The following is a 22,207-nucleotide window of genomic DNA, read 5'->3' as shown; positions in this document are numbered from 1 at the left end:
TTCCCTAGAACAATCTTAACTCTTCTTACTTGTCCATTCTTATCTGTTACAGTCTCGAGCCGCCACTCATTTCTTGGTGAGGTTTCATCTGTTTCCATAACTATGTCACCAACCTCAATGTTTCTTTTAGGCCACCTCTGTCTGAAAGCAATGCTGTGGAGATATTTCTTTCTCCAGCGGCTCCAAAATTGCTCTGTGAGATAATGCACCTGTCGTCATCTTTTGCATCCATAGAGATATTCCTTGATGAACATGCCTGGTGGAGGTAGTGCTGGAGTAGACCTCATGGTGATAAGATGATTAGGAGTGAGCGGTTCCGGGCTGTTTGGATCATTTAAGTTATCCACAGTCAAAGGGCGACTGTTTACTATCGATATTGCTTCATACAGTAACGTTCGTGGGGAAGAATCACTGAATCTATAAGAAGGGAGTGAGAGAGTGAGACCGAGGACATTTCTTCTGGTCTTAATCTGTCATTCCCACACTCCACCAGCGTGACTTGCATGGGGTGCATTTAAAACAAAGTCACATTGCTTTGAGACTAGAAAGGTTTTTAGTCTTTTTGCATCAAGTTCCTCTAGAGCTGTGTTGAGTTTTTTTTTGGCTTTAATAAAGTTCGTTCCTTGGTCACACCTTATTTGTCTCACTGAGCCTCTTAAGGCGAAAACAGTCCATGCCACAGTATGTGAATGGTGCAGAGGGCTCTATCTATTCCATATGGAGATTAAGCATCCTCTGTCCTTCAGGCCTTCTTAGTCGTCAGCACACCACACACTGATGGATGCATGACATGACAGCTCTGCTCATGCTTTGGATCCAATAACCATTTGATCTTATTTTGTTGATGGTGAAGCCTTTTCCCTGATGATCAACTTTCTCATGATAATGAGCATAATTATCAGTTTTGCAATGTGATGTCCCTTAGGAATGACTGTTGGGTGCTTTAATGAGTTCGGAAGCGTTAAACGACTTCATCTCCCTCCCACCTTGAGTACACCATCACTGTCAAAAAGGCAACGACCTGACACAACTTGTTGGTGCTTGGCAACTGCTTTCCTTCGCTCAGTATTTTATCTCTTCCGAATACGCCTGTTTCTGTAGGTCTTAAATAATGACAAGCTCTGCATTCAAACACTGTTGAATGTCCATCTGATTAATCCTTTGAAACTCTTTGTTTAAGGCAGGCAACAGCACTGATGGCTTTGGACCACGACGAAAACCTTGCAAGCCTGTCTTTGAGACTCAAATGTTCGGTAGCCTTAGTTTGGGTCACCTCTGGTCTCCAATAGATAGCTCCACTGTGTCAGTCGTTATGGGCTGAAGTTCACTATTCCAAAGGAATTGTGGGCCTGTAAATCAATTGGATGACAGCAGTCCATTGACCGTTTTTCCTCTAGATGCATTGTCAGCGGGGTTGTCTTCTGTTGAGACATAAAACCATTGTTGCGGCGTTGAACTATGGCATATCCGTTGCAGTCTGTTTCAACAAAGGTGTGGAAAGTTTGTCTTAATTGTTTATGTAGCCTAAAACAACTTTAGAGTCTGTCCAAAACAACTCTTCCACATCGGTGTAGGCTACAGTAGTTTCTCTCTGAACATATCACTTACTGTGACTGAGACCACTGCTGCCGTTAGCTCTAGTCGTGCCATGGTGGTGACCTTTGTGGGACCAACACATGATTTCCCCATAACAAAAACACAGTGAACATTTCCATGCTTATTGTTAAGCCTTAGGTAGGAGCACTGCCCATATCCGGTTGCTTAGATGCTACAGTAGCATCTAAGAAGTGATGTAATTCTCGTTTTACCACCCTTCCAAAGTTGGCAGGGACATAGCAGGGAGCTATTTGTATTGTGTATGTGTATGAGACTTGCAAGATCACCTTTCCAACAGTCCCATCGAGTTTTAAGGTGCTCTGGTAGTGGGTCATCCCATCCAGTACCTTGGCGACACATTTCTTGATGTATTCTAGTAGGTAAAGGGCTATGAGTTCAAGAAGGTCATATATGGAGGCGACGTTGGATAATATTTACAGTCTTTGCTGTGCAACCACCTTGGCATTTGTGGTCTTTCTTTGAATGGGAGAGGACAAAAAGAACATGATCAGAGAGAGCACACCTTAAAAACCAAGACTAGTAAAGAAAATCAGGTAAAAAAGTAAGGAAAAATACAGAAATGACAACACCGCAAGACAGATCGATGGAAGGATGCTGCAGCAAGGCTTGCGCCTGCGTTTTGCATCAATGCTGTAGACTCTCAAGTATCCAACTTTATGAAACCCATCACATATTTTCTTAAATTTGATGACAGTCACCGTTTTGATTATGTGTCATTGTATTTTGTTGACTTCTCATTAACATCAGGCATTTTCTGGCTATAATGTCTCAGCTACTGTTGTTTATGTCTGGTCTACGTCATTTCAGAATGAAGACACGCCAGCAGCACAGTACTAAGGTCCACTGTGTTTAGAGGGTAGAGTCATGTTTAAACATCATGGAGCCACTAAACAGCCTGAATAAAAATAATTGTATGCTCTTTGGGCCACACATAATGTATGCAAAGAGACCCAGAAATAAAGGTTATATTAGAAGTTGGATGAGGCACTGTACAAAAAAACAGTCTAGTGCATTTAAAAACAGCATCATAATTATTAATGGCAATAATCAAATACTGTACGCAATCACCTCTAAAGTCTTGTGAAGTGTATTCTAATATAAATATATTAAATGCTATTAATCAGATGTTGTCCTGCTCAGTGCCAGTATTTTGACTGGACACTCCCACATTTGTGTAAAACCATCCTTCCTGCCAGCTTTGGGGTAAATATTTCAAGTGCTTGACTCAGGTCAGAGCTACAGGTTTGACGGTGACCATCAAAACTGTAGCTCTGACCCATTAGCACTAGGAGTCCCAGCATTTTTTTTCCCGCTAAGGACTATCCAAGGATGGGTCCAGAGACCCGAATCACTTTAGCTAACATCCTAAATGAGCCATGAACGGCTTCTATTGTTCCATAAATGGGGCAGTTCCCCCCACGGCGAGGGGGTGTTCACACTAAGCCACTTCAACAAAACTTGTGTTTTCTGTCACAGGCTGTGCTGTGGTCATCCAAACTGCCTCTCATCAACACACAAGTTTTTTTTTTCTTTTGGGAGATTTATTGATAAAATGCAAATAAAAAAATATTGTGCACACATCTTTGTAAATTACAATAAAATGTAAGTTTTTTTTGTACGAGGGAGGTGCCGTGGCATTGTCAGGCCTGTAGCTCCTAAAACATTGTTTATTTCATTTGCATGTTTCCTAAATGTGCATTTTAACTACAACTTACCTTTTATTGTCATTCGCAAGGATGTGAAGATGTGATTTTACCAATAAATCCCCCAAAAGAAAATAAAAATCACCTTTCATTTTTATTTACAAACATAAATAATGTTGTTTTTGCATTTTTATGGATACAAGTGAAACACGGGTCTTATTATGTGGCACATGCAGAAGGGAGTTACCAGAAGGGCCCATAGCACCAAGTGTGTCCTGAAGCTTGAGAGAAGCAGCCTCCCCCGCTCTGCGCCGAGCACATTCATTTACACGCATTGAATGCAAGCAAGCGCGCCCTATGGTGGGCTTGAACCTGGTTAGCCTAAAAAGCAAAAAAGAAGTCCCTGGTTTATCAGATTGACAAGCAGCACAATATCAATTGTTGTGTTTTTCCCACACCTGGCCAAGGTGTAGCTTCCCCCGCTTTCCGGCCGAGCACAGTCATTTACATGCATTGAATACAAGCAGGCATGTCCTCCATTTTGTCGCACAGACACAGAAACACACAAGATTCTGTGCTGCCTTTTGACAGACCTGGGATGTTTTTTACTTTTATGTCTGTTTTTTTCCACAGTAAAACATACAATGATTTTTACAGACAGAGTCAGAACTCCAATGTGGCCCATTCCATCGCTTGAGAGAAGCAGCTTCCCCCGCTCGAGCACATTCATTTACATGAATGAGACGCGGCCGGAACACATGTGGAACACATAGCCACTTTTCTAGAAGTGGCTACAGTATGTGGGGGAATGGGCCACACTTGAGTACTGACTTTATCTGTTAAATTCAACTTAGTTGGTGGACTGACGGTCTCAGAAAGGTTTGTAGTTCAATCCCCCTCCTTGGCCAGGTGTGGGAAAAACACGACAATTGATATTGTGCTGCTTGTCAATCTGATAAACCAGGGACTTCTTTTTTGCCTTTATGTCATGTTTTTCGACAGTGAAACATACAATAAATTTAAAGATAAAGTCAATACTCAAGTGGCTACCAACTGAGCTACCAGGCTAACCAGGTTCAAGCCCACCATAGCACCAAGAGACAGAAAGGAGGTTGCTGAATGCTTGCTTGTATTCAATGCATGTAAATGAATGTGCTCGGCGCAGAGCGGGGGATGCTGCTTCTCTCAAGTGTGGTAACTCAAAATGCAAAAACAACATTTTTTTATATGTTTTTAAATAAAAATGAAAGGTGATTTTTATTTTCTTTTGGGGGATGTATTGGTAAAATCACATCTTCACATCTTTGCAAATGACAATAAAAGGTAAGTTGTAGGAAAAATGCACATTTTACCTTCCTCGTTGCACCGCCTCTGGCCGAAGCAGGCAACTGAAAGAAGAAGAAGAAGAAATTAACCCTTAATAGTCCCACAGTGGGGAAATTCATTCTCTGCATTTGACCCATCCCCCTTGGGGGAGCAGTGAGCTGCCTGACTGAACGGCGCTCGGGGAGCTTGTGTAAAGTGACTCGCTCATAGTCACACCTGATACCGAGGGAGGGATCGAACTGCAGACACTTGCCTTCCGAGGCCGAACCGTTACCAACTACGCTACCAGGCAACTGCTCCTTTCTGATACAACTGCTCCTTTCTGAACAGCAAGATTGTATAGTACAGTAAGAAATGTTGTTACTGTGCAAATTCATGTCTCCATGAGAGGCAGTTTGGATGACCACAGCACAGCCTGTGACAGAAAACACAGGTTTTGTTGAAGTGGCTCAGCGTGAACTCCCCCTCGCCGTGGGGGGAACTGCCCCATTTACGGAACAATAGAAGCCGTTAAAAGGATGATGGCTGAAGTTTGCAGGTCTCTGGGAAGCCCTCAAAAAAAGGTATCCTGACCCGTCACTGGGGTGACTAGTGATAGTGGTTTCCCTCTGACAGGAGCGCGCCTACTCGAGGTGTATTTACCTGCCAACATGAGGAGAAGATTTCTCAAAAAGATCTGCAATAATCAAAGCTACTGTGACATCAAAAAGTTGAGTGGATCTAGGAACAGACCAGCATTACTTACACATCATCATAGGCATTGGCATTGAACAGGTCATCATCATCATCCCTAAGATAAAATAGTGAGCTATTAAACAAGGTGCAAAGCTATAAATTTCAAATAACATTCAAAACCTTCTAACAGTGACAGTTATTTACTGTTATTATTATAATTATAATTTATTTACTGACAAGTAAACAAATAGAGTCCAGATTCATTACATTAGGCTGGGAGTGAAATTCACTCACCGGGGGTTTTAACATTTCTGCGCACCAGAGGTCCTTGAATTGTCTCGTTGTTGCCTTTGTTGACAGCGACGAAGGCCGTGTAGGCGCTGCTCACTCCGGACTGGACGCTGAGCTCCACCACTCTCTTTTTCACTTCCTCGGGCTTTTCTCCATTTTCTTCCTCCTGCATCTCCAGAGAGCGGATCAGGGAGCGAGCGCCCAACCTGTGGACGGTTAATCTACAGAGGAGAAGGCGTTGTTGTGTCTGAACCTACAGGGATTTATTTTAGTTACAGTATAAAACAATTGTAACATTTGCAAAGTAGCACTAAAAACTTAGATAGGCAGATACAGTTGATTCTGGTTCTTGATTCCGGCTCCAGAGGCCTTTAGGTTCTATGCAGTGAACTCCTGTCTGACAGGGCTGAAGCAACCAAGGCTTCAGCACAAACACACCCACTTCAGCAGAATGATTCATTCATTGTTTAGATGGTTTTACCCAGTGTCCACTGCTTTAAGGCTGAACTTGACTCGGCTCTGCGAGGGATGACCTGCCAGGCTGTACTTCACCGTCACACACCCCTCTGCTGCTTCTGAGCTCTGAGAGGACAATACAGCGTTTGAATTCAATCACGACATTAGCCTCACATCACAAACTGGTTCTGGACCTACCTGTCCAGTGAGCTGGGCATAAACCAGTGACCTCTGACCATGGAAAATGGCTGTGATTGGTGGGGAGAGGACAGTGGCAGACACGCCTTTTGGCAGATCCCATGTGACTGAGATGTCCACCACAGCTGGTTGCAGAGCAAATCGCAGCGACTGCAACACCTGGTGGGCAAAAACGTGTGGAGCTGTACACAATATGTAAATGGTTTTCATTTTTCATTCATATGGCAGGTGTGTCTTACCTTGGTTTGCATCCTGTCAGCCCCAGTGATGAACTGGGCGTGACCTCCTCCTTCCTTGGCCATTCCGTTGATGAGAGCAGAGCTGGCCCCTTCCCCGATCCCAAAGGAGAAACATCTGTAGGACAGAGGTTTGGTTTTAAGCAAAGACACTCAGAATCTGAAGCCATGTGTTATATATTTTTTTCGGTTCCACCTGTGAGAACTTGCATTCTCCTTCACCAGATGTAGAATTTCCTTGTTGTTCCACACCTCCCCGTCGGTGAAGACGAACAGCTGGAGGACAGATCACACACAATACACTGAGCACAAAGTTCTCATGGTAACGTTGACTGATGATGGTCAACTGCTACAGACACATCCCTTTATTTAAGGGGCTTTGCTTTACAGTGAACATAATCTAGGAGGATTTCAGTGAACCAGTTGGTTTATGGTATGTCGATAATGTCAAACCTCCAACTGCACTGCAGCAACACACCCTTTTCCAGAGAACTATGGCAGACAAGGTTTTGCGTGTGTCCACGCATCTTTACTCAACCAGTAACCACTGGGCTGTCTGCTGTCCACCTGCATACAGTGATGGTGAGAACTGGAGCTGTAGTGAATATTCAATCCTTACGGCCATGACACAAGTCCATGGTAACTAAACCATCTCAGGTACAAGTGGCACTAAGAACATACAACAGTCTAGATTTGATCACTTTAATATCAGTGAGGACCTGTTTACTGGCACTAGGTGTTTGTTCAACCAGGTTTGTGTTTGTATGTGTGCCAGCAGCCACTACCTGTCTGGGCTGGTTGGGAACACAGGGCTGGTTGTAAATGTGTTTGAGAGGCTGAAGGATCTCGGTTCCACCCAGATCAGCCTTCATCCCTTCAACTTTCTTCAGAGCCTCCTCCATGGTCTTCTCACTGTACTCCACACTCTCACTGCAGCCAGAAATACACAGGTTGGAAGAGTCAGGAGCGTTAACCAACCACCCAAGACTACCTACGGGTCCGACCTGTGCACTGTGATATCAAAGCCATTGCTTTATCGTGTAAGTGACTCACGGGAAGATGTGTTCAAAGGTGGAGCCAAAGCCGTAGATGTTGAAATAGCAGCCCATTGGTAAACTCTTCAGCAGCAGCAGCAGCGTGTCCTGGAGGGTTGAGGGTAGAATAGTTAGGACAGGCTACTACTACAGTGTGTGTTGCTGTGAACACTTGCGTACTCTGGCATTTGCAATACGAGTCTGCTCCGGGTTGGTGTTATTGACGGCACAATCCATGCTCCCAGATCGATCCAGCACAAACACAAACTCTCCACACGAAGTGACCGAAGACATCACAGTCTGAGGGAAGTCGGGGTACAGGCTCACCATCACTACTGGATCCCCCATCAGAGAGCCTGAAACATGAGACATGCTAATATGGGATCTGGAATCTTTTTAATGATAAAACCGACAAACGTGTAGGTCAGATTCCTTTGTATTGCTGCACTGACCAGGCTCTGCAGAGGCCTGTCCTGCTTCTACCACAGCAGAGGGCTGGTGGGCATCTTTGTAATAAACCAGCAGCTCCACATCTCTGTCAAACTTGTGTCCTGCAGCCAACTTCACCTACAGATTAACACACTCATGAGCATAAATAGAGTTTTACCAATCATTGGAGCTATGAGCAGTCGACCTACTGTGGCCTGGGTTTGCTCTGCGTTGAGGAACTGGAGAGGATCCAGGGAGGAGCTGGACTCTACTTTAGAGATCGGACGAGGAGACGACAGTCGAGCAGAGAAAGACAGAGTGTAGGGAACCTGAGACGCTGGAACTGATGTCACCTCAACACTGGGACCCCCACTTCCTGTAAACCAGGTCAGACGTGTTTGACATCACATAGTATCAGAAACTAAGATTGACCTAAGCTGAGGCTGTTTTCTCACCCCGAGGTTGGTAACGAGGGTTGAGCACAGCAGGCAGACAAAACCTCAGGCCGTCATCAGCCTGCACAGCCAGCTCAGTGACATACTCCAGCCTGATGGAGGCGCTCTCTCCTGGAGGGAGACTCCCCACACTCAGAGAAAAGATGTCTGGACTCTGGTCACTCTCCTCCAACAGGAAGGCCTGCTGACCGGAGCTCAGGGCGTCATCATACTCCTCACGAGCCTGGAGAACAGACGACGCATCAGTGACATCCACCACCGTTAATTAGAGGCTTGTCAGGAATCCAACCTTTACTGTCCAGCTCACCTGCTGCTTCTCCTTCACCTCAGCTACAATCTGTGTCTGACCAACGGTAGCACTGAAATGACAGACGGCAGCGTCTCCAGGCAGAGGGAAGACGAACACAGCCTCTATTGGTTTGTCCTCCTTGTTGTCGTAGCTCAGAGTAGAGACCACTGTGGCCACATGGTCCCTCACCTGCAGCTCCACCTCGATGCTCTTCAGAGGAACTGGCACAAACCAAAGGAAACAAAACAAGATTAAAAAACTGTCTGGGAACGTTTCTGTACTCACAGGGAAAACTGATATATGATCATTTCTATGAGTACTAAATCAATTATATAATGATCTAATTAACATGTGAAATGTTTTCCAACCTGGTTCCTTCTCAGGAGTTAACAGACCACAGCGATACATCTTTGTTCCTGTGCAAAGAATGAGCATAGTTCATGACCTCTGGTACTGATGAATAGGAGTGACTGTACAGATTACTGGATTTTGGGGATGAGTCATGTATCCATGCTTTTCAGCCCCAGTTGCTCTGAGCTTAGTGTTTATTGAGAGGCCTGATCTGGAAACTGCTGTAACACACCAAACACAGCCTTAAGCCTAGACAAGTTAATCGCTCATAGATTTAACACTTAAATATCAAATTTTTATAAATGTGCACTGTCAGAGACCAACGGTTTATATTACTGTGCTTTCTTTCCTGTTTCACTTTTTGTACTTTATCTGTTCAGTGTATCTCATCAGTGTTACTGATGATATACAGCAGGACTGTCCCCACTCAACCTGGAACTACTATGTATACGGGTAATTATTTACTAGTTCAGAAAGAACTAATCAGTCACATGATTTTGCATTGTGAAAAATCAATGATTTCTATGATTTCCAATCTATGCTATGGGACTTCCATGAGGCAGACTGTTGCTGTCTATCAGCTTGTCTGATGTATAAGTTTATAGGAATAGTAAAAGCAGACTTCTCCTCAGGCTTGTGATCATGTGTTTCGTAAGTATTATATAATGTGCTGCTGTGATTCCCGTCTTCCTGCTCTACATTGCACGTTTACTGTATCTGTTTCTAAAAAAATAAACTAGTCAGCCGTTTGCTATTAGAACGTCTCTCACTCTGACGGGAAAATGCAGATTAAAATAGAAACGACCACGTACCGTAGGAGGTCGTTACAGTTTCCCCAGCATCGTTAACAATCTTTATTCTAGATACAAACTGGAGACAAACTTACCACTGATTATGACTCTTCGTCTTTCACACTGTGCGTATAAAAAACGTAGGAAGTGTTTCTGCAGCTGACGAACAGGCGACCACGCCCACTGGGTGCGCTCGATCCTGAAGCGCCCGCAGGGTGGGCGGAGCAGTCTACAGGATGCGTTTAACGTTATTTGATAGACTACAGGTGCAGCATGCTTCAAAGCTCCACGTTACTGTAACACAGCCGATATAAACTTATACCAAAGTGTTTTACAAAACCCCAAAAGCTACTTGAATGACTGATTTTTGTGTTTGTTGCTGATACGTGATCAGAACATTTGTGAGGAGAAACTTTACAAACGTTACAGTGGTTGTAAATCGGACATTATCTTTACATTTGGATCTGTTTGAAAGTGACACACAGGTTGTTACACTGCAATGTCCCAAAACATACAGTATTCTCTCTGTGTGTTTTATGACACTGCAGAGCAACAACCATTTATTCATGCATTTATTTAACAATAGGGTAACATTTTATTAATCCTCATTTTTGTTGTCAAGCAATTACAGTATTGACTGGCTCATGTGCTAAAGAGGAACATACTGTACACATGAAGACATCTGCAGTGATGACATGCTGCGTATCTATTATCTCTCATCTGGTCACACACTCAATCATCAAGGCAAAGGACCTTCCACACTGAGCCTGAATCTATGGAAGATTTCTTGTGTTGGACATTTTTTCCTTCCTATGTCTAGTGTTTGATGTACAGTAGTACAAGGGTAAACCCAAAAGATAATGAATTAGTTATTTGAATATGCTAAAGAGTAGTGTAACTAAAATATAAAGAACTCACTCTTTACTGTAAATGAATGTGAAATTTTAATTGTAGATACATGTACAGTATCTGAAATTAGTTTCCTCATTCACATTTGATGAACTCAAACATAATTCATTTCAATCGATAAGTTGACTGTATGAACTAAAGTTAAAGTAGATGTTGTACAATGGAGGCAAACTGCTTCTTCTTGAAGAGAATCCTCTTTATAGAAACCCTCAGAAGCCAAGAGCATTTGTCGCCACCTTGCAGCCCAACACTGTATTTCCAGCTTCCACACACTCTTTCATACACGGTGCTGGAACAAAGAACAAAGTCATTACAACCACAAAGTGAGCACACACTGTTCAGAGCTCATGGTTGTGGTCATTACCGTTCTGAGCACGGAGCCATGACACAGCCTTCATAGCCAGCAGCTCCCACTCTTCCTTAGCGTCCGCCTTGAAACCATGAAGCCAGATCAGAGCCAGAACGGTGGCCCACACGTCCTGGTTGACCTAATTCAGCGCATCAAACAGTGATAAAACCAGAAACAACAAATATGAAGTATACAGCAGGAGTATGAACTGTTGAATCATGGCTTTTAACCAACCTTGAGTCCTGCCCTCATATAACATTATACCTGTGCAGGCTTTGGCTTCTCCACCTCCTCGCTGGTTTTTCCCAGTGCAGCAGCCAGAGCTGAATCCAGCAGCCAGCAGCCAGACGCCTTCTGGAGGGAGACCAGCTGCAGCAAAGGGCCTGTGGGTGAGTTCTGAGGCGACCAGTCATCTGAGGGGAACAAGCACATGGTCAATAAGCTGTGTACTAGTACACTTTGTGTTTAGAGCGTCCACTTTAAATTTGATGTATGCATATAGTATAGAGATCATCTCCAACTTCATCATTCTGTGCTTTACTGTAAGTACACTACCTTTATATGAGCGCTCCCTTCCCCTTGAAGACAAAGCTGTTGAAATGTAAGACAAATAAAATTAAGTGTAAAACAATAATAATTATTTAACATATTGACGCAATTAAAATATAAAAGTACACATTTAACAAAAAATCAATAGAGACTGTTGACTCTGCCAAATATTAAACTTCTGCTGCTGTAAGTAGATGAAAGCATGTTAACAGTTTAGATTCACGTTTAATAAATGTAGTAAAGACACAAACACATAAACATGTTTTAATGCAGCTCAACGTCGTAGCCCTGGGTGGACAGGAGGTTGCCAGTATTGAAGGCATAGAACTTTGGCACTCTTAAGGACAAATAAAATGTAACTAGATAAACAACCTATTAGTTCTTAACTCATCGAAGCAGTTAAAATATAAACGTGCACATTTAACAAAGACTCATGCAGAGACTAGTGACAGTATCTGCTTCAAATAGGTTCTTCCTGCCCATCTCAGGCTCATGACATAATACTTAAAGACAAATACTTAAAGACTTTAAGACAAATAAAACTTAGTTAGAAAAACTAATTATTATTACTTACTTAACTAACATAACACAATTAAAATATAAAAGTGCACATTTAACAACAACTCATTAGAGACTGTTGACTCTGCCAAAGAATACACTTGTTCTGCTGCTGCTATAGGTTGTTTAAAGCATGATACACATACTACACAAGTATATATAAGTATATAATTATATATAACAGTTCAGCATTATTTAATGCAATAAAGTCAAAAACAAACGGGTTCTAATCCAGCTCAACTTCTCACCACTGGGTAGAGTACAGTACCTTGGTGAAATGGGGCCCTGCTTGAAGGCCTACGACAACACATTTCTAAAATTTAAAACAGATGATAAATTTTAGTTAGAAAACAAATTATTAGTATTAACATAATGAAGCAGTTAAATGGTAAAAGTGCAATTTTAGCAAAGAATCATTGGAGACTGTTGACTCTGCCAACGATTACACTTGTTCTGCTGCTATAAGTTGATTAAAGCATGATAACTACTTACACAAGTAACAGTTTAGATTCAGCGTTACATAATGTAATGAAGACACAAACACATAAACATGTTCTAATGGAGCTCAACTTCTCACCACTGGGTAGATTACAGTACCTGCTCCCTCCATGTCCATGACCAAAGAATCGTACACTTAAAGACAAATAAAATGTTGTTAGAAAAGCAAATTTTTATTACTTAACATATAAAAGCAATGAAAATATAAAAGTGCACATTTTACACCAACAATCAGTAGAGACTGTTAACGCTGCCAAAGAATGAACTTGAATAAGAATAAACTTGCTCTGCTGCTATAAGTTGAATAAAGCATGATAACTACACTTAAAAGTATATAACAGTTTAGATTCAGCATTATTTAATGCAGTGAAGTCAAACGTGTTCTAATCCAGCTTAACTTCTCACCACTGGGTAGAGTACAGTACCTTGGTGAAATGGGGCGCTTCTTGAATGTGAATCACGAAACCTTTCTAAAAAAAAAAACAGATGATAAAATTTAGTTAGAAAAACAAATTGTTAGTACCTAGCATTTTACATTAATGAAAATATAAAAGTGCACATTTAGCAAAGAATCATTAGAGACTGTTGACTCTGCCAAAGAATAAACTTGTTCTGCTGCTATAAGTTGATTAAAGCATGATAACTACTCACACAAGTAACAGTTTAGATTCAGCGTTATTTAATGTAATGAAGACAGAAACACATCAACATGTTCTAATGGAGCTCGACTTCTCACCACTGGGTGAAGTAGCATACCTGCTTCAGGTGGGGGCCTTGGGGCCATCCTATAGCATACTTAAAGACAAATAAAATTTAGTTAGAAAACTAATTATTTTTACTTATGACATATCAAAACAATGAAAATATAAAAGTGCACATTTAACAAAACAGAGAGAGTGCTGAAGCGAACAGTCATCTGAGGGGAACAAGCACATGGTGAATAAGCTGTGTACTAGTACACTTTGTGTTTAGAGCGTCCACTTTGAATCTGATGTGTGCATACAGTATAGAGATCATCTCCAACTCCATCATTCTATGCTTTACTGTAAGTACACTACCTTCATTTACGCGCCTCCTTTGTCTTGAAGGCAAAGCTGTTAAAATGTAAGAGAAATAAAATTAAGTGTTAAACAATAATAATTATTTAATATATTGAATCAAATAAAAGAGATCATCTCCAACTCCATCATTCTGTGCTTTACTGTAAGTACACTACCTTCATCTGAGCGCGCCCTTTCCCTTGAAGGCAAAGCTGTTGAAATGTAAGACAAATAAAATTAAGTGTAAAGCAATAATAATTATATAACATATTGAAGCAATTAAAATATAAAAGTACACATTTAACAAAAAATCATTAGAGACTGTTGACTCTGCCAAAGAATACACTTGTTCTGCTGCTGTAAGTAGATGAAAGCATGTTAACAGTTTAGATTCACGTTTAATAAATGTAGTAAAGACACAAACACATAAACATGTTTTAATGCAGCTCAACGTCGTAGCACTGGGTGGACAGGAGGTTGCCAGTCTTGAAGGCATAGAACCTTGGCACTCTTAAGGACCAATAAAATGTAACTAGATAAACAATTTATTATTTCTTAACTCATCAAAGCAGCTAAAATATAAACGTGCACATTGAACAAAGAATCATTAGAGACTTGTTCTGTTATTTGTTCACTCCTGAGTAGTGACTTATTTAGCAGCCTTTTAATCTCATCAGTCATCACTAACAGTTGTCATGGATTCTAACACTGAGCATGCTCAGTGTGGCCTGTAATGTCTGCATCATCATTGTAGCAGCACCAGGCTGTACATTACATCTACTGTATGGGAGCAGTGACAGATTTCATTCTTTGTTGGCAAAATGTACATTAAAATGTAAAGTAGACGCTATGTTGTTGTTCATCTCATGCACTAAGACCTTTGATCAGATCATAGCACCTGATTGTACTGAATTATATACAAACAAACATGAAAGGTAAACTTTTTACTTACTCCGACCGCCGAAAGCACGTGTACCTTAAAATAAGGTAAATATATTAACTTTTCAGTAATGCCAAACAAGAAAAACACATTCCCGAGGCTGTGCAGACCCCTTAAACCAGAGGTCTCAATACCGTATGTTGTCGCCCCCTACTTAACATCAAAATTAAATGTTAATTTTACTCACACAGCTTTTTGCCAAGACATTGGTTCTTGATGTCACTAATGAGCTATCATAACTCATGCTCTTGAAAGCTTCAGGTCGTGTTTGTTGTGTTATAAATGTATTTTCTCTATAATTTCAAAATTCTCAACATTTTCTTGAGTGCAAAAAATAGCTGAATTTGCAATTTTCTGATATGGAGAGAAACCTGCGGTGCGTCAGGGACGAGCCTCAGCATGAAACTCACAAGCCGTCACACTCATTCTTGTTTCACAGCTTGTCACCAATATAATATTTGTAGCATAGAGACACATACTGTATGTTATACAGTGCTTATTGATGTGTATGTGACGTAATCACTGTTTTTGATGATGCAAAAACAGCAGAGAAAACTGGGGAGGCCAGTACTTTGCCTTATCCTGCAAGGGGCGCTGCCGCCATCTGTTAACACAAATAACCACAAACAAACTAACAAAAGTAAATTTCGACCTTAAGTGAATTATTTGCTTGTTTTTCTTGTTATTCTCATGAAGCGCAAACATTTAAAACTGAATAAAGTAGAATTTAAAGTTCAAAGTTCACAGGTTCAAAATTAAAAATGTCTCACCGGATCACTGCCTCATTCTTCATAAACCTCGCAACACATCACTGTTACTCAGCTACTGTAAACAAGCTGAGGAGTTTATGCAGAATACCAGGGAGTTGAGAGAGACGACCGTAAACTTTGACAGGTCAAAGTACAGGTCCTCACTTACTAATAAGCATCTTCAAGCTTATTAGTCTGAATTTCTTCCTCCCTGAAGCCAAATGTGGCTCAGCTGTGTAAAAGGAAGACTGAGACAATTGGTTTGGATCATCACTTGAAAGCTTTTTCAGTGGAATACTTTATGCAGCCCAGGCTCACTCAGACTATACTTCCAGCAACCTTTGGGCACTTTGAGTTTGAGACCCCTACCTTAAACAGTCTGCACAGTCCTCATTGTGTCAATGTTAGTCATAGGAAACCACTAACCAGGTACTGGAATATCTCTGCGCACCAGAGGTCCTTGAATATTTTTGCCATCACTTTTGTTCACGACAACAAAGGCAGTGACGGAGCTGCTCACTCTTGATTGGACACTGAGCTCCACCATCTTCTTCCTTATCGCTCCATCTCGTCCTCTGCTCTCTCTGTCCTCCAACTCCAGGGAGCGGATCAGAGTCCGAGCAGCCAACCTGTGGACTGTTAATCTGCAGACAGGAGTGACAGAGGTGGAGATTCATATTAACCTAACATAAGCAAACCTTCATGGACACTGATTAAAACCTGTCTAACCCAGTGTCCTCTGCTGGTTTGAGACTGAAGTGGAGCTGGTTCTCAAAGTCCTGATCAGCCAGACTGTACTTCACCTTCACAGAGCCCTCTGCAACTTCTGAAGTCTGAGAGAACACAAACCAGATACGTTACTCACAAACCTGATGAACAGACAGACGTACAGTATGTGTAAATACTGGTCCTACCTGTCCAGTGATCTGAGCATAAATCAGTGACCTTTGACCCTGAAATATTGCTGTGATTGGTGGAGAGAGGACAGTGACGGATGCTTCTTTGGGAAGATCCCATGTGACTGAGATGTTTTCCACAACTGTCTGCAGAGCAAATCGCAGCGACTGCATCACCTGGAGAAATAAACATTTGAAGAACTTGAACCTTTTCTTAATTCTGCTGCTAAAGACAAAACTTCAGAGCTTCTCTCTTTTCATCAGATGCCAACTTGGCCTTACACCACTTACCTTCCTTTACTCTCTAAGTTTTGCCTTTTCCTCTCTGTTATTTTCTGCTGACGTCTGGGTTTACCGTTTTAAAACTTACCAACCTGTCCAGTTTTCTCTACAGCTTGTTGTTTATCTTTGCTCTCTCCTTTTAAAGCTCAGACCAACCAGTCGAGGCAGATGACCTCCTGATCTGCTGAAGTTCATTCTCTTCACTGTTACCAAGTGTTTGCTCAACATGTAGCTGTTAGGTTTGTCTTTGGTTTGTGAATTTGTCAGGGATTGTTTTTTTATGTGATGTAACTCCATACAAACAAATGCAACATAGATTTTATTTATAGATAGTTCACTTCACGTCCCCTTACTTAAGTGTCTTTCTTACTTTGAGTTGTATCTTGTCGGTCCCAGTGATGAACTGAGCGTGACCTCCTCCTTCCTTGGCCAGTCCGTTGATGAGAGCAGAGCTGGCCCCTTCCCCGATCCCAAAGGAGAAACACCTGCAGGACACTGGTTTTTAACAAAGACTCACTGCACATAAACATTTACTATGAGACCTGAGGGATTGATTTCTGTGATTTCACCTGTGGGAACCTGAATTCTTCTTCACCAGATCAATAACTTCCATGGTGTTTCCCACTTCTCCATCGGTAAAAACAAAAAGCTAGAGAGGAATATAAATAATACGAACACATGTTGTAACGTGTCAACATTGTTGTCATCTGATGATTTCAGTTTCTACTTTGTAGAATGACTCTACTAAATGAGAAAGGAACATTTTATTTCTGCATATTGTGAGGCTGAAATCCATACAGTAGCAGAGTAATGTTGACTCTGGTGTTTTTGGTGATTGAGTGTATTACTTGTCGAGGCTGGTTAGTAATGCAGGGCTGGTTGTAGATATGTTGGAGGGGTGAGAGAATCTCAGTTCCTCCAAGATTAGCCTGCACCTCTTTGACCATCTTCAGAGCCTCGTCCATGGTTTGCTGGCTGTACTCCACACTCTTACTGCCATCAGAAACACATTCAACAATGAGTCTGTGCTGGTTCTGAGTTTAGAGATTTAGACTTGGAAGACGTAGCAAATGTTTCTATTTTAAAATTATTGTCTGTATTGAAACTTGAAATGGTTAAAGCATCACATGTGTTTCACTGTTTACTTACGGGAACATGTGTTCAAAGGTGGAGCCAAAGCCGTAGATGTTGAAATAGCAGCCCATTGGTAAACTCTTCAGCAGGAGCAGCAGCGTGTCCTTGTAGATAAATAGAAAACAAATTAATGACGGCTGTGTGAGAGAAACACAAAATATGTTAGAAAGTAGCTATTGTTACCCTGGCGCTGCTGATGCGGGCATTTTGCATACTCCCAGATCGATCCAGTAAAATTACAAACTCTCCTTTAGAAGTGACAGCCTGAGGAAACTCAGGGTACAGGCTCACCATCACCACCTGATCACCCATCAGAGAGCCTGAAACACAGAGAAATCATTAGGAAACTATGATTTAGGAGTGTGGTTAGCAAAGCTACGACATTAAACCTTAGCACTGACCAGGCTCTGCAGAGGCCTGTCCTGCTTCTACCACAGCAGAGGGCTGGTGGGCATCTTTGTAATAAACCAGCAGCTCCACATCTCTGTCAAACCTGTGTCCTGCAGCCAACTTCACCTACAGATTAACACACTCATGAGCATAAATAGAGTTTTACCAATCATTGGAGCTATGAGCAGTCGACCTACTGTGGCCTGGGTTTGCTCTGCGTTGAGGAACTGGAGAGGCTCCAGGGAGGAGCTGGACTCTACTTTAGAGATCGGACGAGGAGACGACAGTCGAACAGAGAAAGACAGAGTGTAGGGAACCTGAGACGCTGGAACTGATGTCACCTCAACACTGGGACCCTCACTTCCTGTAAACCAGGTCAGACGTATTTGAAATGCTAGTATAATAATAAAACTATCAATGCAGCGAACAAAAGAGCCTCAACACACTTCAACACACATCTCACAGTATCAGAAATAAAACTTTTGGTCCAGAGAGTGTATCACACTGAAAGGATGTTTATCTTTATCAGCTCTAAGCCTATATCTGGGGGGTCTTATACATAGACATATAGACATAGACATACTTCATGGATCCCCCTAGGGGAAATCATTTTCTCTGCATTTGGCCAATACTCATAAAAGGAGTAGCAGTGAGCAGCCACAAATGGGGCACTCGGGGAGCTAGTGTGATGTGACTTGCCCAAGGCCACGCCTGGTGGGTAGGGGTGGGCAATCAACCCTAATATCGATATTAACGCTACTATCAATATCAATCGATATCCCGAGAAAAATATTGATACTTTTGTTGAATTTTTACTCGGCACTGCTGCAGTTTTTTTAAAGAGGCGACCTGACTATCTTGCCTGTCTGCGTTCCTAGGAGCCTGCGTGTAATTAAGCGGCGTGCCTGCGCCTGTATGTTAGAGCGAAGCAGACACACACCATCACCCCCCCAAATTAATTATACAATTTAAAACAGAACACAAAAGACCGTAAAGGCATGAAAATGTAAATATATTTGATAATGCATTAATCATCAAAAAGTATTGAGTATCAGTATTGATATCGGTGATACTGCTCCAGTATTTACTTGGTATTGGATCGACTCCACAGCTTGCAGTATCACCCACCACTACTGATGGGAACCCCAGATGCACCAGGCCACCTTTACATTCCTGATGCAAGTTAAGCAAAATGCGATAAAGCAAACAGACACACAATAGCTGTACTGTACAAGGGGAAGACAGTAGCACAGAGTACAGGTGAAAACTTGCTGGGATTTTTTCATGGACACATTAGGCCGAGGGGACTATCACTCCAGTGTTGTAATGGTATAATGTGTCTGCTCATTGCATCAGATTACCTCCACAAATTAACAGCTAGAATGCCAAATGTTTGCAATGCTGTAATTGCTGCAAATGGAGGATTCTTTGTCGAGAGCAAACTTTGAAGTAACAGTTATTATTTTAAATACAAATCATTATTTCTAACTTGACTATATTTTTTTATATTATTTCATACACGACGCATTTGTGGCTCACGATACAAATCAAAGCTAAGATTCTAACAAATGTAATGATATGCGCAAAAGCATGCTAGATGGTTAGTAATGAGTTGAAAAACAACAAACACTAAGCTAAATGCTAGCATCAAACCGCGGACCTTTGCCACACGCACAAGTCCTGCCTTGAAATGAGTTTCTGTTTTTTTATACCTACACTTATTTTTACACCTCATATCACATCTGAGGTGAGGCTGTTTTCTCACCCTGAGGTTGGTAACGAGGGTTGAGCACAGCAGGCAGACAAAACCTCAGGCCGTCATCAGCCTGCACAGCCAGCTCAGTGACATACTCCAGCCTGATGGAGGCGCTCTCTCCTGGAGGGAGACTCCCCACACTCAGAGAAAAGATGTCTGGACTCTGGTCACTCTCCTCCAACAGGAAGGCCTGCTGACCGGAGCTCAGGGCGTCATCATACTCCTCACGAGCCTGGAGAACAGACGACGCATCAGTGACATCCACCACCGTTAATTAGAGGCTTGTCAGGAATCCAACCTTTACTGTCCAGCTCACCTGCTGCTTCTCCTTCACCTCAGCTACAATCTGTGTCTGACCAACGGTAGCACTGAAATGACAGACGGCAGCGTCTCCAGGCAGAGGGAAGACGAACACAGCCTCTATTGGTTTGTCCTCCTTGTTGTCGTAGCTCAGAGTAGAGACCACTGTGGCCACATGGTCCCTCACCTGCAGCTCCACCTCGATGCTCTTCAGAGGAACTGGCACAAACCAAAGGAAACAAAACACGATTAAAAACTGTCTGGGAACGTTTCTGTACTCAGTGGGAAAAACTGATAAATAAGAATGTCCATGAGTAACAAATGACAATGAGTTAATAAACGTGATGTTTTCTGTTTTCCAACCTGGTTCCTTCTCAGTAGTTAACAGACCACAGCGGTTCATCTTCTTCGTTTCTCTGGTACAGATGAATAACGACAGAGTTAATGTACAGCTGATGTATTAGGTCCGTGTACGTTCTAAGAGTTTCATTTCCCCACTAGAAAATGAGAAACCGAGTCGTTTTGAAAACACTGTTTTCAACCGTTTATTTGTTTTTAACACGCTGCTTTGATTAAATTCCGTTATTTGCTCATATCAAGAGAAAGGAGAAAACGGGTGTGTTTTGTATTTTATCTTATGGACAAATTACCCAGGAGACGGCTTGATTTCAGTCGATATCGTCTAGATTTAATTTGCGCTTGAGCACCGGTTACCCAACAACACAGTACAACGACGTTGTGTGTGTGTGTGTGTGTGTGTGTGTGTGTGTACACACACACAGATTAGTACAGTATTTACCACAGATTATTATTAGCACAGATTAGTACAGTATTTACCTTTTTCTTTTCTTAATTTCATTTAGGCATCATAGAGGCCTCATGTGTGCAGCCTGTTGCAGGAGTCTTGTTGCTTGCAGGTTACACACAAGGAGGCCGTGTTTCTTATTTCTTTCTTCTGTGTCTACCAGCTTAATCATTTGGGGACAGCTGTGCATATATAAACATAAATCTATTGTGTAATGAACACATACACATAAACTATGAGTATGAGCAAGGTGGTTGTTTGGGTCGGCTGTGATGGCAAAGTAGTCAGGACCACAGCTTCCAGTAAGTCCAGTAACATCGTATTGTAACGAGAGACCCCCCCACACCCACACACACACACGCTGTAAGGTTTGCTCTGACAGTACTGTACGCACGTTAGACGTCAGATGCGCGGCCTAAGAAAGTGAGAAAACGACTGTTTTCTCGTTTGTTACTGTTAGAACGTGCACGGACCGTTTCTCGTCTCTCTTTATAAAAGTGACAAACGGCATTTAATCAAAGCAAAAACTAGCTGAAAATTTGTCTTTTCAAAACCAGACAAATAAATGGATTTAAAGCCGTTTGCCGTTTCCTCGTTTTGAGGAAAACATTTTAATCTGGTTGGGAAATCAAGCAAACGTACACGAACCCTAAAAGTTATTAAATAAGGCACCTGTTTGGTTTTAGACCATTAAAATAACACCTTTTTTACTCTGACAGGAAAATAGAGATGAAAATAGAAATATCAAAGGAACACAACGTGACTGCATCGTTAATATTCTTCAAAACAATACGAAATTAAGAAAAACTTACGCTTCTCGATGACACTGCTTCTCGCTCGTGCTGTTCTCAATTCCAAAGAAACTGGGAATGTGTTTACAAAGCTGAGCTACGTCATCCACACTAGCCCACAGGGTGCGCGTGATTCCTGGAAGTCTGCGGCGTGGGCGGCGCCAGACTTCTTCCTATACATTATGTTTAGTGTGTGTCTTGTACTGTAGTACCGTATATAAAATTCAGTCTTTACAACCTTATACTGAATTCATTGTTTCATTTGATGCCCCACTGTAGTTAGACCTGATATTTCTGACTTTTTAGAAATTACAACGCTTGATCCTCAGCTTCTTCAAGTCCCATGTTGAAATACTCTGATTTTGTAATGTGAAAACAAAACTGTAGACAAACTTAGTATTTCGACAGTGTCAAGCTTTATTAAATAGCAGCATTTTAATCTAGTGCACACAGGTCACACAATAGAAACA

The 22,207-nt window shown here is 41.9% G+C and overlaps 2 protein-coding genes across 2 annotated transcripts; both read right to left on the bottom strand.

The window, feature by feature from the left end:
• Positions 1-5,018: 5,018 nt before the first annotated feature.
• Positions 5,019-9,993, bottom strand: LOC114867634 (von Willebrand factor A domain-containing protein 5A-like). The gene is made up of 16 exons (XM_029170474.3): positions 9,887-9,993; positions 9,018-9,065; positions 8,668-8,870; positions 8,361-8,583; positions 8,115-8,281; positions 7,929-8,043; positions 7,657-7,832; positions 7,496-7,584; positions 7,228-7,372; positions 6,639-6,718; positions 6,446-6,560; positions 6,207-6,365; positions 6,034-6,134; positions 5,556-5,773; positions 5,332-5,376; positions 5,019-5,228 (listed from the first exon to the last, which is right to left on the bottom strand). Exons 2-16 carry the CDS (start codon positions 9,055-9,057, stop codon positions 5,140-5,142), a joined length of 1,965 nt encoding a protein of 654 aa, XP_029026307.1. The 5' UTR covers positions 9,058-9,065; positions 9,887-9,993; the 3' UTR covers positions 5,019-5,139.
• A 781-nt stretch (positions 9,994-10,774) lies between these two features.
• Positions 10,775-21,843, bottom strand: LOC114867630 (von Willebrand factor A domain-containing protein 5A-like). The gene is made up of 25 exons (XM_029170470.3): positions 21,759-21,843; positions 20,505-20,557; positions 20,158-20,360; positions 19,851-20,073; positions 18,283-18,449; positions 18,097-18,211; positions 17,879-18,015; positions 17,711-17,799; positions 17,410-17,554; positions 17,131-17,210; positions 16,932-17,046; positions 16,298-16,456; positions 16,113-16,216; positions 15,810-16,027; positions 14,647-14,670; positions 13,871-13,906; positions 13,713-13,748; positions 13,411-13,449; positions 13,080-13,124; positions 12,754-12,789; positions 12,425-12,469; positions 11,605-11,640; positions 11,314-11,462; positions 11,065-11,188; positions 10,775-10,989 (listed from the first exon to the last, which is right to left on the bottom strand). The coding sequence occupies exons 2-25, from the start codon at positions 20,542-20,544 to the stop codon at positions 10,910-10,912; spliced, it is 2,445 nt and encodes an 814-aa protein (XP_029026303.1). The 5' UTR covers positions 20,545-20,557; positions 21,759-21,843; the 3' UTR covers positions 10,775-10,909.
• Between the last annotated feature and the right edge of the window lie 364 nt (positions 21,844-22,207).

Source organism: Betta splendens, chromosome 13 (assembly GCF_900634795.4).
Source record: "Betta splendens chromosome 13, fBetSpl5.4, whole genome shotgun sequence".
Taxonomy (NCBI): Eukaryota; Metazoa; Chordata; class Actinopteri; order Anabantiformes; family Osphronemidae; genus Betta; species Betta splendens.
The sequence above is the reverse complement of the archived record's forward strand: the minus strand, read 5'-3'. Positions and strand labels throughout refer to the sequence as shown.